Here is an 18,317-nt window from a genome sequence, read left to right as displayed (position 1 = left end):
AGCTGGGTCCTCAGGTAGTGTAATGTCCAATTTTCTGAGGAACCTCCAGACTGATTTCCAGAGTGGTTGTACCAGTTTGCAATCCCACTAACAATGGAGAAGTGTTCCTCTTTCTCCACATCTTCGCCAGCATCTGCTATCACCTGAGATTTTTGATCTTAGCCATTCTGACTGGTGTGAGGTGGAATCTCAGGGTTGTTTTGATTTGCATTTCCCTGATGACTAAGGATGTTGAACATTTCTTTAGGAGATTTTCAGCCATTTGATAATCCTCAGTTGAATTGAGTTTAGCTCCTTTGTCAAAGACCAAGTGACCCTAGGTGTGTGGGTTCATTTTTGGGTCTTCAATTCTGTTCCATTGATCTACCTGCGTGTCTCTGTACCAATTTCAGGAAATTTTCCCCAGTGCCCATGTGTTTGAGACTCTTCCCCACTTTTTCTTCTATTAGTTTGAGTGTATCTGGTTTGATGTGGAGGTTCTTGATCCACTTGGACTTAAGCTTTGTACATGGTGATAAGAATGGATCAATTTACATTCTTCTACATGCTGACCTCCAGTTGAACCAGCACCATTTGTTGAAAATACTATCTTTCTTCCATTGGATGGTTTTAGCTCCTTTGTCAAAGACCAAGTGACCCTAGGTGCGCGGGTTCATTTCTGGGTCTTCAATTTTGTTCGACTGATCTACCTGTGTGTCTCTGTACCAATATCATACAGTTTTTATGACTATTGCTCTGTAATACTGCTTGAAGTCAGGGATGGTGATTCCCCCAGAAGTTCTTTTATTGTTGAGTATAGTTTTCGATATCCTGGGTTTTTTTTTATTCCAAATGAATTTGCAAATTGTTCTTTCTATCTCTATAAAGAATTGAGTAGGAATTTTGATGGGGATTACATCGAATCATTGTTTGATTTCTTAATCATGCATCTGCATTATATTGGCTTATGTCATTGAAATTAGTTGATTTATATCATTATTTCTTATACATTTTTAAAAAGATAAATATCTATGCTATTTCCTTCTGTCGTGTGTGTGTGTGTGTGTGTGTGTGTGTGTAAAAGTATGTGCTGTGGATGCTAGCAGTCAACACAAAGTGCTCTCTAACTTTGTCTATACTTGCAGTGTTGGGATTATTGGTCTGGCTTTTCATGTGGGCATCAAATTTGGGCTCCGTGCTTTCATGGCAAGTGTTTTACAGACTAAGCTGTTTTCCCAACACCAGCTACCCCCTTTAACTTCCCTGTCACTTTTACTTACCTCCTTGATTTCGTGGCAGAGGGACTATCTTCTCTTCATGTCTTACTGGGTGAGTCATGGACACAACCACGTTCTGGAGACCCAGGGACCTCGCAGTTTTCAAAGAGATGCTGTAGCTCTTAGTGACAGTCACTGTGGCATTGGGGTTCTGAGCAAGGTATTCTTGTGCTGGGTGTACTGTGACTTGTGATGGGTAAATGGAGATTCCAGGGGCAGGCTTTCCCACAGCGGAACACTGAAGGTTTTGAAGATCTTCAGAGCCAGATACAGACTGGAGTTCAGTTACTAGTTCAGATACAGCTGAGGCAAAGAGGGAAACAAAATTACTAGAAAGGCAAGTCATACCAAATTCTCAGCTGTGAGAGGATGGCATTTCCCCAATTTCTATATGACACACAAATGCTGAAAAGCTATCCCTGATACTTCCTCACACACATCCTTGAACTTCCAGCACCTTTTCCTCTGTCCACTGACTGCCGCCTCAACTTCCATACAACTATAAATTATATTATACACATCTCAGCACTTCACACTCACAGAGACATGTTGGGGTACACTGTGTGAAGTTGTGTCTCTGTCCTTCCTCACCTACCTAAGGCATTCTCTGATTGGCCTTAATAAAAACCTAGTGGCCAATTATCTTGGCAGGAAGTTGAAAGTGGGGCTTCCTGGGAGGGAGAAAGGAACTCTGGGAAAAAGAAAGAAGGCCTTTCTCCAAGAATATGAGAGGGGACAGAAGTAACTACTGGCCTGGATGATAGAATTAACCACATGGCTGGTTGGGTTAAGTGGTTGGGTTAACATAGAAGAACTAGTTCAGAGTCTTCCCAGCTAAGAGTCTGCCTAGCTAAGGCCTATGCTTCGAAATATTAAACTCTCTCTGCGTGGTTATTTGGAGGAAATAGCTGTTTAAGAAATAACTGCTTCCATATTAATTTCCAGCATTAATTAATATATACAGAATATTAATAGTCATCTTATAGTGACCTAATAAGGAACTCTAGTGTCCTCACTCATACTGTGACATTGTGCTTATCTGAAGACGGGGTAACCCCAATTCTCATAGCTTCACATCTTGTTTTTCTTGGATGTCTCTTTTCTCATATATTCATCTTTTTTTAGTAACAACATTCTGATGCTTTTCCGGTTTTTTTTCCATTTAATGGAAGCCAGTGCAGCACAATGTGAAGAAATGATGTGCAGAGGGAAAAGATCCTGCCTGAGCACAAATCTCCACTACCTCCATTACTTTCCCCTGTCTAAGTAACTTGGACCCATCGCCGTCAACTTTTCATTATCTTTCATTTTCAGGACAGTGTCCTTAAAAGCTGTAACTCCATAACGTAGACCAGTCACTACAGAACCTTTCAGGAAGGGGTTATATACTTAAAATGTTAAGGCAGGTTTGCCCTCCATGGCTGCCTTGTGGAAAAGTGTTAAACAGGCACTTGTAGCAGGCTTCATCTTCAAATGTCACTCCTTGGATAGTCATGAAGGAGGCGCTGGGTTCCAGAATCTTGCACTGAAGCCTGTTTATGTATGGTGGGAGAATCTTTTCTCCATATTTATGACTGTAAGTGCCAATATTGTGAGGCAAAGAGCCTTGGATTTTCTGCCAGGTGATTTGCTCAACATTTGCCAGACTTGTGAAGTTGCAGAAGATGGTCACGTTTCCTCCCAGGACCGCTGTCTCAAAAGTGTTATACTTTATCCTCTGTGAAGACTCTGAAAATGAGATCCATTGTTAAGAGATATATTCTTCCATACAGTACAGTATTCTAATAACACTTGTCTCTCTGTCTTATGAATGATTACTATTTTAGTTGCTTCTTCTGCTCAATAAAAAAATGAGTTATGTGTAACGACACAGTTCAGACTGAGGAAGTCAGATTATGTATTCAAGGGCAGCCTATGATATATAGTTGACACTGTGTCTCACTAAAAATGAAAAATCCTAGCTATCCTATGTACATTAACAATTACCTGGCAAATTCAAGGGCCTGCATTGGATCCCAAGCAGAGAGAGAGAGAGAGCTAGAGAGAGAGAAACAGAGACAGAGACAGAGAGAGAAAAACAGAGAGAGAAACAGAGAGTTAGAGAGACCTAGAGAAACAGAGAAACAGACAGAAGAAAAGGAAAAAAGAGAGAGCTCTAGTATGTTTTTTAACATTGAATATTTATTTTCTAAAATAGTTTCTGGCACATATTACCTAATAAATACTTATTAAAAGTAAAAATTAAGAATGATAAATTAACTAACACAAGGCACTACATATATATGCATATATATTGACATATAACCATATATGTGTGTAAATCAAGGTCTATCATATTTTTAATGAATATGTGTACATATGTAGCCCAAAGTAGGTATTATTCCTCAAATTTTTTGTGTGTATACTTAAATCACTTTACTTGTTCATCAAGGAAATATAGGTGAACCCGAGGACTACATATGCACCAAATATTTGAAATGAAAGTCAACCAGTATCATTTGATAGAGAATTTGAGGAAACAATACACCTCACGTACACACTGCTGAAGGGGGTATAAATTCTGTTGTACTCAGTAGAAACTGTTAATGTTATCTCTGAGCATAAGCATTCTCTAAAGGAAGTGAGGCTACTCAGAACATAAACTTCATAGAAGTACATGCATGTGTTCTCCAAAAATATGAATAAAGAGCATAGAAGCATTATTTGTCACAATGAAAACTGAATTGCAGATTAAGAATATATTTTATGTCACACTGCAGTGCATAGGCCCACATTTATGAATGTAACAGCTGGACACATTAGACTAGTTAGGTTACTTTTTTTTAAAGTCATAAATTTGTCATAGGGAGGTGAGAGGAGCTTTGAGGAGTAGGGGGTATATGTGACCAAAACACATCATATGAAAATCTCAAATTAATAAAATATATTAAATGAATTATATTATTACACAAAGAAATTCATTCAAAATGAGATTTAATGAACCTGAGTTCATCAGCTTGTTCTGTGCTCATGATTTACTGGGGCTGAGTAAGACTGCGGTCTGCTAATAACCTTTCACCTCTCTGCACCTCACCATTTTCATCTCTGTAACACGCGTAATGTTACCTGACTCACAGCATTGAATACAATGAGAACACGAGGTCCTCTGACAGTTATAAGTCACCACAAACATTTTAGTTTCCATAGGTAGCTTGGTCCTTGCCTTCAGGGAAGGATTAAACAGAAGACATGAAAACCCAAACTAGCAACCAAAACAAAACCCCAAAACAAACAAAAACAAAAACAAACAAACAAAATACCCAAACCAAACCAAAAACCAAAAAAAAAAAAAATACCAAAGAAACATAGATCAAAAACAAAACACCATGGTGTTCATCCCTGACCCTACAACAGTTTATCTACTGCTCTGCTCCTCTTCTTCCTCATGTCCTCCCAGGTTCTGTTCTCCACTATAGTTGGGGCTATTTCCTGACAGAAGTTTTCCTCGTCCTGCTTTTTTGTTGTTTGTTTGCTAGTTTGTTTGTTTTACGTGCTGCTCTGATTGAATGAAGGATCTCCTTCACGCTAAGCAGAAGCTTCCTCATTAAACCTCAGCCCCTCTCTTTAGTTTATCATACTTTTTAGTCCTGAATTAAATTTGAGAGATTTATTTTTTTTTAAATTATGCTTGTGACATGGGGTATGTGTCCTTGAGTGCATATAACCCCCAGAGGATAGAGGAGGTCTATGAGCCTCCTGGAGCTTGATTTATAGGTGCTTGGAAAAGAACTTGGGTACTCGTATAGAACGCCATGTGCTCCTAACTCTTACTTCCTGAGCCACCTCTCAAATCTCCTCACCCAAACACTAGCTATTGCCTTAACCTAAAGAAAGTGGATGGACTAAATGCTGTTAATTCAATCTGAATGCAGAATGAGCAGAAAACAATAAGACAGTATTTGTTGAATTCTTAAATTAGGACAGCTTGTAGTGACCGAGACATCCACAAGGCAAAGTATTTATAGGCGTACCCTGGTAGGAGTGATTTTTAAAATTTAGGATTCCCAGAAAGTGTCTAGAAAAGGGAATGAGATTCTACTTACAGTCATATATTTTCAGTCCTTAAGCCTGGTTCTTACCATTTTAACATAAAATACCTATATAAAAAAGGAATCATATAGTTATGCTACTAAATGTATCATTTACTATCAAATGTAAATTCTCAAGCTTCGTTCTCAGCTAGAGAATGACCCCAACAAGACGCCGAGGAAAGAGGTTCCTTTCACTTCCCTTTTTCCCATCCTTCTTCCTATACCTCTGACTTATCTAAACAGCAGTAAATAAAACCACCCAGATAAATTATTGGCACGAACCTGGAATATGACCGTGAAACATGAAATAATGCTACTTTATGAAGGATGCATTTGGTTTGCTTTCGCTGCACTAGAACGAGTAGTCAGACTACAATTTAAGAACATAATATTCACACTACTCTCCTCCAAAATCAAACCAACCAACTAGCCCACCAACCAACCAACCAGCCAGCCAGCCAGCTAACCAACCAACCAACCAGCCAGCCAGCCAGCTAACCAACCAACCAACCAACCAACCAACCAACCAGTCAACCAGTCAACCAGTCAACCAACCAACCAACCAACCAACCAACCAACCAACCAACCAACCAACCAGTCAACCAACCAACTATACACACAACAACAAATACAATCAAACCAAATGAAACCAAAGAAACCAAAACCTCCAACCCCCAAATCAACCAACTTTTAAAAAGGTAGCCAGCTTCAGAAAGACAAATATCAAGATTTCTGTCACTCGTGGATCCAAGATTTTGTATAGCTATATGTAAAGTACATGTATGTATTTCTATATAAGACACGAAAGCAGGAAAGAATGGTAATAGCGAGAAGACAAAGGGAGAACAGGGGAAGAGAGTGGAAGGGGAGGTTATGGGAAGTGAATATGGGTACTACATGGTGTACTCGAAAGATAGTTGTCATTATGAAACCCACAATTGATGTCAATAGCATCAATCTTTCTAAAGTGTAAGCATACAGAGATTATTTCATTTAATAATCTAATTCTATCTCTAACAGAAAATATGCATTCTATCCTCATAAATTCCATCTTAATGATTAGTCAGAAATAATCCTAACCCTTATTTTATCAAAACTTTACATTAGTTTATCAGTTTTTAAGTGCTTTCATGGTTTCTTCAGGCGTTCGCTAACAGGGATTTACATTGTTAACTTATGGAGATAATTTCCTTCAGTGATCCCTGTCACTTGGGGCCATCAGGCTGATGAAAGTGGAGATGCTTCTCACTCAGCCAGGAGAGCAACCTAACAGGTGCCTGCATTTCTTGCACAGTGCCAAGTCTCTTATTTCTCTGTTCATCCCATCTCATAGGCACACGAATATACTCGTAAATCTTTCTGTGAGTCGGAATACAAAGTGCTCTCCTTCATGCCCAAAGATGACCCAGATTCTGAAAGCATTACGAAATATCTCCCGAAATATTTTCTTAGACTACTGTGATGATTGCTTAGAAACTCACCTATCCACAAATTAGACTGTACGCATTCACCTACAGGTTCTCTTTCTCTAGATAAAACTGACTCATACAAACAAGAATACAATAATATAAAACTTGATTCCCCAATAATACTGCTACAAATATATTTCAACTGAATTATTCTTTATATATATTTCAAAGAGTACACAGATATATATCAATATTTCTGAAGCCATCATCACTTATCTCAGGACGAATGAAAAGCTATCCTATCACTTTTAATTACATTCTTTTATGTGCCCAGAACCCAGGCTCCAACCCCAAGCTCCTAACCCCAACTGGAGTTGTTACATTTCACAGTAGCTACAGACCTGTCGGATCAAGAAGGCTTCCTTCTACTTGAAAGCAGAGAAAACACTGCTTCATGGGTTTGTGGCCAGAAACTGTCTGTGCCACAGTGAAATACACATGAGAAATACAATTGCTAGGGTTTCTTCTCCATTTCTTATGTTTAAATAAATACAAATTTAAAGTTTTAAATCTTTTTAATATAGATGAACAGGTTTCTGTTTTCATTGGCAATCAAATTGAGACTGATAAAACGGACTCTTTTCAGGACAACCATCTCATAGTCCATATGCTCAGTCCTTGGTGAAGGTTCTGGAAACAAATGCCAGTGTTAAGAGATATATATTTCCATATTACAGTGGGGTATTCAAATCTTCCTTATCTCTCTCCCTAATGATTAACGTTTTATTTGCTTTTTTTTTAACAATAGAAGGTAACACACTCCAGAGTGAGGAAAGAGGATCATGCATTGACGACCAACCTATGGTACATACTGAGACTGTGTATCAATAAAAAGTAATATGGTTGGAGATTCTATATACATTATCATTGGTGGAATGCTTGCCTAACATTCTAGGCCCTGCACTGAATCCTCAGACCTAGAAAAGCGGCACAGAACTACAGCATACTCTTCAACACTGAATATCAACTTTCTAAAATGATACCCAACACATATTACCTAATAAATATTTATTAGGGGCATAAAATAAAAATTATAAATTAGCCAATATAAAATAAATAATATATATACATATACATATGTATGACCAAATTTGTATTTTAATTCTAATGTATGTATGTACATATGTACCCTGAAGTATGCATTATTCCACACCTGGCTGGATAGCCTATACACTTAAGGTGTTCAACTTGGTTATTGAGGAAATACAAGTTAAACTAAGGACCACATATATCAGATGTCTATATGAAAGATGAGCAAAGTCAAGTTTGATTGACAAGGTGTAGAAAGAACATACCTCACACAGTGCTGAGGGGATTTTGAATTCTCTTGGGTACTCGATGGAAACCTTGGGGTTATCTTATCAATGAATAAAAGCATCTCTACAATCAGTATGACCAATCATAACATAAAACTAATAGATATGCACATATGTTTTCTTCAAAAATAGGAACAAAGCTGTTCATAGGAACATTTATCATGATCAAAACTGAATTGCAAATCTAGAATAGACTTCATGAGACACTGCAGTGGATGAATCCAGTCATTGGTAGAGGGGCAGGAAAATTTGGATTCAGTAGATTATTTTTTTAAAAAGAACATGAATTTGGCTGGCCTGAGAAGGTGAGGATGTCTCTGGAGAGGAATAGGGATAGAAGTATGGGATAAATATGATAAAATGCATTACTGTTGTTATGGATTGAACCCAGGACCTCATCCATGCTAAGCAGAAGCTTTATCATGAAATTTCAGAACCTTTTTTCAGTTTACCATGTTCCTTTTGTTTGTTTGTTTCATTTTGTTTCTGCTCCTGATTTTTTCATAACAGGATCCTATTTCTTTTTATCACGTTAAATTATGCTGGTGGCATGGGGTATGTACCCTTGAGTGCATGGAGCTCAGGAGATACAAGAGGCCTTTGGATCCCCTCGAGCTGGATTTACAGGTGCTTTTGAGCCTTCTTATGTAGGTGCTTGGAACAGAACCCGAGTCCTTCAACAGGGTACCATGTTCCCATGACTCTTTTGTTCTGAGCCAGGTCCCCAGACTCTTCTCCAGGATTCTTAAATGACACTGGATATTGCCCTAACCTGAAGAAAGCTGATGGATTAAATCAATTGTTCAAAATTAGCAAGAAAAAAAAAAAGACCGTTTGTTGAGTTCTTACATTAGCTCAGTTTATAAGGATAGAGAAATCCATAAGGCAAATTAGACTTGCCATGTAAGAGAAGTGTTTAATGACAGAGAAGAGGCTTAAAACAAGCCATTCTCAGCAATGAAAGGTGTGTGTGCTGTTGACTGTTTACACAGGGCATAATACAAAGACAAAAAGATCCTTAGCACCTAATTGGCCTTCAAGCTTCATCGTTACATAAAGCAGATAAAGAGGAAACTATCTAATTTGAGCAAGTTGTGCACACCTCAGAAGCTGTATTCCTGCCTTTGTTCTCACTATTCTTCTATTCTCTATAGTCATTGTTTCAAATATGCTCACATTACATGATTTGCTAGCTGTGTGATTTTATAGGTATATGGTTAGCAAACTGAAAGTAGCATACATTCTCTTTACCTACTGGAGAAAAAGTAAATGTCCTGTGACCTAATATTTATTTGCCACTCACTTCCAGCTAAACATACATAAAAGAAAATACACTTACCTGATTCTTGTGCACAGAGAGGAAGCATTAAGAGATGGGTGACGCAAAGAAGTGAAAAATCCATTGAATCTGATGATGAAGGTCTTTTTCTAACAGTTACAGTATCGTGTTTCCCAGCTAAGCTTCCAAAGGAGGCTGAAATTCATGCCCCACACCAGATGGTTATTCATTAACAAGATTATTTACCTATTATAGTTGTTTTAGTGATGAAGGGAAGTGGGCCCAGATCATTCATTGTGGTTTTTTTCTTCATCTTTATTAAATTGGGTATTTATTTACATTTCAATTGTAACTCCCTTTCCCAGTTTCCAGACCAATATCCCCCTAACCCCTCCCTCTCCCCTTCTATATGAGTGTTCCCTTCCCCATCCTCCCACCATTACTACCCTCCCCACAAGAATCCCGTTCACTGGGGGGTCCAGCCTTGGCAGGACCAAGGGCTTTCCCTTCCACTGGTGCCCTTACTAGGCTATTCATTGCTACATATGCAGTTGGAACCCAGGGTCAGTTCATGTATAGTCTTTGGGTAGTGGCTTAGTCCCTGGAAGCTCTGGCTGCTTGGCATTGTTGTTCATATGGGGGTCTCAAGCCCCTTCAAGCTCTTTCAGTCCTTTCTCTGAATCCTTCAACGGGTGTTCTCAGTTCAGTGGTTTGCTGCTCTCATTCGCCTCTGTATTTGCAGTATTCTGCCAGCCCATTCATTTGTAATGGTTGCATTCTTAGCCTAGCATGCCTTATGAAGCAAACCAGTAACCAGAATCCTTCTGTGGCTTCTACACCAGCTCCTGCCTCCAGGTTTCTTCACTGTGTAAGTTCCTGCCCTCGTTGCTTGGACGGTGAACTGTTACACAGAACTGTGAGGAAGATAAACCTCCCCCCCCCCAAGTTGCATCTGCACATAGTATTTCATCACAGCAAAGTAACACTAGTAATACCTAGTAACACCTCCTTCCTCATTTGAAAACAGTCTGTGAACGTATGGTGTTGTACATCTTTAACCTCAGCCCCCAGGAGGTAAAAAGTCAGAAATGTGTCTTGAGACTCAGGATCGTAAATGGCTACCTGAAGAGTTTCAGATACTCAGAATGACACAGTGGATTAATTTAAGAGGAAAAGAGGAAGGGAAGAGAGAGGAGGAACTGGAGTGAGAAAGAGGAAGGGAAAATTATGCACATACAATGTTCATGATGTGAAATTCTTTGAAAAAAGAATTTTAATTTATATTCTATTGCAAAAGTTTTTAATTTCCTGGGTTTCCTAACCTTTAATTTTTTTTCACAGGTTTCCTACCTTCTAGATTTTTTTTCATAAACGTATGTTCCAGAGGTGATGTGGGGTTCTACTATGATATAATTCAGAGGTTCTTTGTATTGGGGACAGAGAATTAAATAAGACCCAGAAAAGCAGTAGTGAAATGGTACATGTATGAATTGAATAATAATGCAGAAATTATACCTACAGACAGAAAAATGGGTCAAGCTCATATGGGATCCAAGAACCATGAGTTCTTTCCTGGGGTTCCTATTTTGAATCTAGGAAATGAGGAGCTAAGAGAAAGATATGAAATGGATTCTTATCTTGAGTGACAGATGGGATATTAAGTTCACATAAGCTTCATCATAAAATAGGGAACAGGGATTAGATAATATTGAAGTAAACAGTTTAAGATATTAAAGGAAGCTCTACAGCACCTGTTATCAAATATTTGTTCATCTGAGTGGGACATATGTGATCCTGTTTTACTACAATCTATAGGTGTTGAGGCACTATGTAAGGGAAAAAAGTTGTCATACACACAGTCCTAGTTAGGGTTTCCTTGCTCTGAAGAGACACTGTGATCAAGGCCAATGTTATAAATGAAAACATTTAATTGAGGTTGGCTTATAGTTTCAGAGGCTTAGTCCGTTATCATTATGGTGGGAAGCATGGCAGTGACCAGGCTGACATGGTACTGGAGACCATGGTGCTGGAGGAGCTGAGAATTATACATCCCGATACACAGGTAAAAAAGGCAGAAACCATTTCACTGGGATTGGCTTGAGCATATATAAGATCTTATAGCCCGCCTCCACAGAGAAACACTTCCTCTAACAAGGCCATACCTACCCCACAAGGCCACACATCCTACTAATGTCACTCCCTATAGGCCAAGCATTCAAACACACAACTCTATGGCAACCCTACCTTTTCAAATCATGATGTTCATTTATTCCAATGACCAATTCTATTCCCATTAGGACAACTTCTCATATTTCTACCCCTATGGGAAGTTTGTGTTCAGCCACATCCTGGTAGGAAAGATTTTTAAAAGATAGCCTCATCTGAAATTCTCAGAAAGTATCCAGAAATAAATGGTCAAGGACTTATTAAAGGTCGTATATGTTCAGACCCTGAGCCTGATTTGTTGATAGTTTAACACAAAATTGGAGAGGATTTGTTTCTTTTTGTTAGTATTCTTTATATCAAATTGTGCTGAAACTCTTCATGCTGAGCTAGAGAGGGGTCCAACAAGATTCCAGGATAAGAATGTTCTTTCCCAGAGGGAACGGAGGGCACTGGGTGGGTTCCTCTTGTGTCAGGAATGTGGGCAGAAGTAGTTGTCTCCTCTGAGCTCTCAGGATTGTTTGCACTTCTCCCCACAGAGTTCTTAACACTCAATAGTTCTTCTAGCTCAAAGTTCTAAAGTCCTCCCACAGTTCAAGCATATCCAAGAGAAACATTTCTGTTTAAAAATAGATACTGAAATCAATTAAGGACAGAAAGAGACCAAATCATTTTTTAACTGAATCTTTGTATTGTTTTTTATTTGTTTGTTTCTATCTTATTGCTTTCAGTTCTTAGTTGATTATTTCCTGCCATCTTCTCCTGTTGCATGTATTTGCTTCCTTTTGTTCTAGAGCTTTCAGATGCGCTGTTAAATTGCTAGTATTAGATCTCCCTGTTTTTTATGAAGGCACTTAGTGCTACGAACTTTCCTCTTAGCACTGCTTTCATTGGGTCCCATATGTTTGTGTATGCTGTGCATTCATTTTCATTGAATTCTAGAAATTCTCTAATTTATTACCCAGTGGTCATTGAGTAGAAAGCTGTTCAGTTTCCATGTGTTTTTAGGTTTTCTGTTGTTTCTTTTGTTGAAGTCCACTTCTAATCTTTGGTGGTTTGATAAGATACAGTGGGTTGTTTCAGTTTTCTTGTATCTGGTAAGACTTGTTTGTTAGTGAGTATATGGTCGATTTTGGCTAAGGTTCAGTAAGGTGCTGAGAAGAAGGTATATTCTTTTGTGTCTGGGTTAAATGTTCTGTAGATATCTGTTATGTTCATTTGAGTCATAACATCTGTTAGCTCCATTATTTCTGTGTTTAGTTCTGTCTGTATGATGAGTCCATTGGTGAGATTTGGGTGTTGAAGTCTCCCACTTTTAATGTGTGTAGTTCAATAAGGAATTTAAACTCTAGCAATGTTTCTTTTTCAAACTTGCATTTGGGGCATAGATATTCAGAACTGATATGTCATTTTGGTGCATTTTTCGTTTGATGAGTATGAAATGTCCTTTCCCATCTCTTTTGTTTAATTTTGGTCGGATGTCTATTTTGTTAGATGTTAGAATGACTACACCAGCTTGTCTCTTGGGTCCATTGGCTTGGAGCACTTCTAATCAGGGGCATATCCTCCTTGTCCTGTTAACTGTCAATCTCCCCTAACTTTGGTCAGTGGGCTAGAAGGGAGGTTGAAGTGTTTAAGAACCCTTACTAAAGTAGGATTTGAAAAATCTAAGCCTTCAATGGACAGTATAGTTCACCATTTCCCAAGGAGCAAGAAGATCAGTCCCCCCATGTCTCCAGTTACTCCTTACTTCATAGTTCACAAGCTGCTGGGTTTCTCTAGTCTTCCATTTCCCTACCCCTTACACAATTGCTTCTTTCTCTCCCATTGCTCTACCATCTACGTATTCACTTCCTGAGTGCTGGGGTCAGGCCACAATGTTGTCCTGTCACATCCCACTTCATCCAGAATGGAAGGGACCTGTCTGTACACAGGCCACTACTTATGTTTATTTTTAATGCCACTTTAAAAGTGTTTCCAAATATAGAGCTTAGCATAATACTCTCTAACTCTCATAATCATACCTTCAGATCTCCATTCCTTTAATATTTAATATTTCATACATGTGAAGTTTAATAGACTATTTGGTACTTATTTATGTTTTTGCATATGCTACAGCCTTCTTTTGATTCACTTTTCCATTTATTACAATATTCCATTCAAAAATATTCTATTAGTCTTGATGAAATACATGTTCTTTGGATTGTATGCTTACTCATATCGTCTTTCATTCTCTTGTTGTATAACTCATCTCTGAATCTAGGACTAAGACTTTAGTAGATTTAAAGAAAAACAATATCCAGTAAAGTATCATTTAACTGCCAATGATATGACAACAAGTACATAGCAAAGTTCACCATAAAATAGTAAGTGGATGTATTCTAGCAAAAATATTAAAGGTAACAGAATATAATGAGTGACACACACACACACACACACACACACACACACGTACACACACATTTATTATCATGTGTTTATGAAATTCATCTATTGGTGGCACCAATATGAAATATAAACTCTAAGCCAGACATAGTGGCTCTTGTCTGTATTCCCATTACTTGGTAGGCAATCCAAATTAATTGAAGTATGTGTGAAACAAAACCAGGTTATATAATTCCCAGACCAGTCTGGTCTACAGAACTAGATCCTGTCCCAATCAAATGACCCATTAAATCAAGCATAAATCTATAATAATATGCCATTATGAATACTCTAAGCAGGCAGTACTATGATTTAGAGTATTTGTTCTATGCCTGCAGACAGCAGTGGAAATGAATAAGATACGCGTATATACAATAGCAGACTTTCTCCCCTGAAGTAGGGTGAAAATACAGACACAAACAGAGGCATAGATACATCAGACATCATACATCAACTTCACAAAGAAGCAAGCCTAGGCTGTGGTGACAAGTGTAGGAAAATGGTCCACGGTAGAATGTAGTAATGACATGAGAAGGGGCAGAAGAGTGAAGCAAGCTCTGCAGTGCTAGTCCTGTTAATTAAAAACATGTCTAGGTTCTGTATAAGCACCAGTTCATATTCTCCATGTTCAATGAACTCTGTCTTCATCAATTGGGCGTTGATGTGAGTTTGAGGAGAGCAACCTCTAATCTTGCCATCAGCCTGGTTGTTAGGGATTTCCATGGGTCCTCTTTAGCCAAAAACTCAATTAGATATAATCCAAACCTTATACTGGAAGCTTGACTTGATGACCAGAAATGAGCAGTTGGATATCTATGTCCTCTGTTATTTAGTGATTTCATTTAAATCAACTTCTAATGTGGACATGTTAGAGAAAGCTTCTAGTGTATTAGGTTTATACCACCTCTCCAATGACTATTAATTTTAGCTGTGTCTACATACTGACCATGAATATGGGAGGAACCACTCCATAGTCTAAACCAAACAAAATAAAATGGAGAAGTTGAGCTGAGCACCAATAGTTATCTCTGTTTGCTTTCTGATGGTAGATGCAATATGACTAGAGTTCCATGTTGCTGATGCTGTTTTTTCTTCACTATTGTGTACCCTAGAACCATGAATTCAAATAGCATCTTCCTTCATTTTGCCCCTTTTATCATGTATTGTGTCACAGCAATGTGAAAAGTAACTCATACAGCTTCTAAGTTTAAAAATACAGGAAATACAGAAAACAATGAGAAGATCAAACCTAAGGATAATTGGTAGAGAAGAGTGTGAAGACTCCCAACTTAAAGAGCCAGTAAATATCTTCAACAACATTATAGAAGAAAATTTCCCTAACCTAAAGAGATGCCAATAAACACACAAGAATTCTACAGAACTCCAAAGAGATTGGACCAGAAAAGAAATTTCTCCCATCACATAGTAGTCAAAGCACCAAATGCACAAAAGTAAGAACATTAAAAGGAGTTAGGGAAGAAGATCAAGTTATATATAAAGGCAGACCTATCAGAATTACATCAGATTTTCACTAGAGACTCCAAAAGATGGAAGGTCCGGGGAAGATGTCATACAGACCCTAAGAGAACACAAATGCCAGCCAAGGCTACTATATCCAGCAAAACTCTCAATTAACATAGATGGAGAAACCAAGTTTACACAATACCTTTGTACAAATCCAGCCCTACAAAGGATAGTAGATGGAAAACTCTAACACACGGAAGGAAAATACACCCTAGAAAAAGCAAGAAAGTAACCTCCTTACAACCAAAAAGAATAGAGCCACACAAACATAATTCCACCTCTAACAACAAAAATAACAGGAAACAACAATCACTCTTCTTTAATATCTCTTAACATCAATAGGCACGATTCCCCAATAAAAAGACATAGGCTAACAGACGAGATACATAAAGAGGACCAAGCATTTTGCTGTATACGGAGAATATACCTCAGTGACTAAGACAGACACTACCTCAGAGTAAAAGGCTGGAAAACAACTTTGAAGCAAATGGTCACAAGCTGGAGTTGCAGTTCTAATATCGAATAAAATCAACTTTCAGCCAAAAGTTATCAAAAAAGATAAGGAAAGACACTTCATAGTCATCAAAGGAAACATCTACCAAGATGAACTCTCAATCCTAAATATCTATGCTTCAACTGCAAGGGCAACTACATTCATAAAGAAATCTTATTAAAGGTCAAAGCACACATTGCACCTCACACAATAATAGTAGCAGATTTCAACACCCACTCTCATCAATGGACAGATCATGGAAACAAAAATTAACAGACACATAGGGAAACTAACAGAAGTTATGAACCAAATGTATTTAACAGATATTTATAGAACATTTCATCTGAAAACAAAAGAATATACCGTCTTCTCAGAGCCTCATGGTACCTTCTCCAGAATTGACCCTATAATTTGTCACAAAACAGGCCTCAACAGATACCAGAAGATTAAAATAATCCTATGCATCCTATCAAATCACCACAGACTAAGGCTGGTCTTTAATAACAACAATAACAACAGAAATCCATATACACATGGAAGTTGAACAATGCTCTACTTAATGATAACTTGGTCAAGAAAGAAAGAAAGAAAGAAAGAAAGAAAGAAAGAAAGAAAGGAAGGAAGGAAGGAAGGAAGGAAGAACTAAACACTTTTTAGAATTTAATGAAAATGAAGGCACAACCAAACTTATGGAACACATTGAAAGCAGTGGTAAGAGGAAAACCCAGAGCTCTGAGTGCCTCCAAGAAGAAACAGTAGAGAGCATACATTTTGCAGCTTGACAGCACACCTAAAAACTCTAGGAGAAAAAGAAGCAAATGCACCCAAGAGGAATAGAAGGCAGAAATTAATCAAACTCAGAGCTGAAATCAACCAAGTAGAAACAAAAAGGACTATATAAAGAATCAACAAAATCAGAAGCTGAATCTTTGAGAAAATCAACAAGATAGATAAACCCTTAGCCAGATTAACCAGAGGGCACAGAGAATGTGTCCCAATTAACAAAACCAGAAATGTAAAGGAAGACATGAGGACAGAATCTGAGGAAATTCAAGAAATCACCAGATCCTACTACAAAAGCCTATATTCAACAAAACTGGAAAATCTTGAGGAAAGGACAATTTTCTAGACAGATACTAGGTACCAAAGTTAAATCGGGATCGCACAAACCATCTAAATAGTTCCATAACTCCTAAAGAAATAGAAGCAGTTATTACAAGTTTCCCAACTGAAAAAATCCCAGAACTAGATAGGTTTAATGCAGAATTCTATCAGACCTTTATAGAAGAACTAAAACCAATACTGTCCAAATCATTCGACAGAACAGAAACAGAAGGAACATTACCTAATTCCTTCTATGAAGCCACAATTACGCTTATACCTAAACCACACAAAGACCCAACAAAGAAAGAGAAATTCAGACCAATTTCCCTTATGAATACTGATGCAAAAATACTTCATAAAATCCTCACAAACTGATTCCAAGAACATACTAAAACAATCATCCATCATGATCAAGTAGGCTTCATTCCAGGGATGCAGGGATGATTCAATATATGGAAATCCACCAACTTAATCCACTATGTAAACAAATGCAAAGAAAAAAACCCACATGATCATTTTATTAGAAGCTCAGGAAGCATTTGGCAAAATTCAACACCCTTTCATGATAAATGTCTTGGAAAGAACAGGAATTCATACCCATACCTAAACATAGTAAAAGCAATATACAGCAAACCAGTAGCCAACATAAAACTAGACGGAGAGAAATTTGAAGCAATACACTAAAATCAGGGACTAGACAAGGCTGCCCACTCTCTCCCTACTTATTCAATATAGTAATCGAAGTCCTACCCAGAGCAATCAGAAAACAAAATGAGGTCAAAGGGATATAAATTGGAAAGGAAGAAGTCAAAATATCACTATTTGCCAGTGATATGATAGTATATTTAAGTGACCCCAAAAGTTCCACCAGAGAACTACTAAGCCTGATTAAAAAAAAAAAAAAAATCTCGACACAGGTCTTCCTGGTTGCTGCTGCTGCAGAGAGCCCGTGGGCAGCACCCCACTAGCGAACTTGAGCCTCCGGACCACGGGTAAGACCAACTTTTCTGCTGCAAGAAAGCTGCCTGGTGAGCTTGGGACACACGGAAGCAGAATTCCTCTAGGACCGGGCACGTTCTGTGTTTACCGGAAGTCCCACACCCGCGGATCCTGGCCCGCAGCAGCTCTCTGCTCCCAGACCCTGTGAGAGAGAGAGACCTCACCGCCTGGTCAGGTGGGCACTCCTGAGGCTGCAGAGCGGAAGAGACCACCAACACTG

General features: G+C 38.3%; 1 protein-coding gene across 13 annotated transcripts in view; it reads right to left on the bottom strand.

Moving 5' to 3' along the window:
* Positions 1–18,317, bottom strand: part of Cd200l1 (CD200 molecule like 1) — a 51,762-nt gene that overhangs the window by 18,225 nt on the left and 15,220 nt on the right. For 5 of the 13 annotated variants that reach the window (XR_015633426.1, XR_015633425.1, XM_087577331.1 and 2 more), the window contains exons 3-4: positions 2,646–2,984; positions 1,260–1,559 (exon numbers count right to left, since the gene is read on the bottom strand). Coding sequence is in view for 7 of the 13 variants with exons in the window: in XM_087577331.1 (XP_087433457.1) it covers positions 1,260–1,559; positions 2,646–2,984 (639 nt within the window). In the remaining 6 variants the exon portion in view is untranslated. Of the gene's footprint in view, positions 1–1,259; positions 1,560–2,645; positions 3,198–9,446; positions 9,639–18,317 lie in introns of those variants that run through there. The other 8 variants (XR_015633430.1, XM_087577338.1, XR_015633428.1 and 5 more) reach the window with 7 other exon arrangements.

Source organism: Rattus norvegicus, chromosome 11 (assembly GCF_021556685.1).
Source record: "Rattus norvegicus strain SHRSP/BbbUtx chromosome 11, alternate assembly SHRSP_T2T, whole genome shotgun sequence".
Lineage (NCBI taxonomy): Eukaryota > Metazoa > Chordata > Mammalia > Rodentia > Muridae > Rattus > Rattus norvegicus.
The sequence above is the reverse complement of the archived record's forward strand: the minus strand, read 5'-3'. Positions and strand labels throughout refer to the sequence as shown.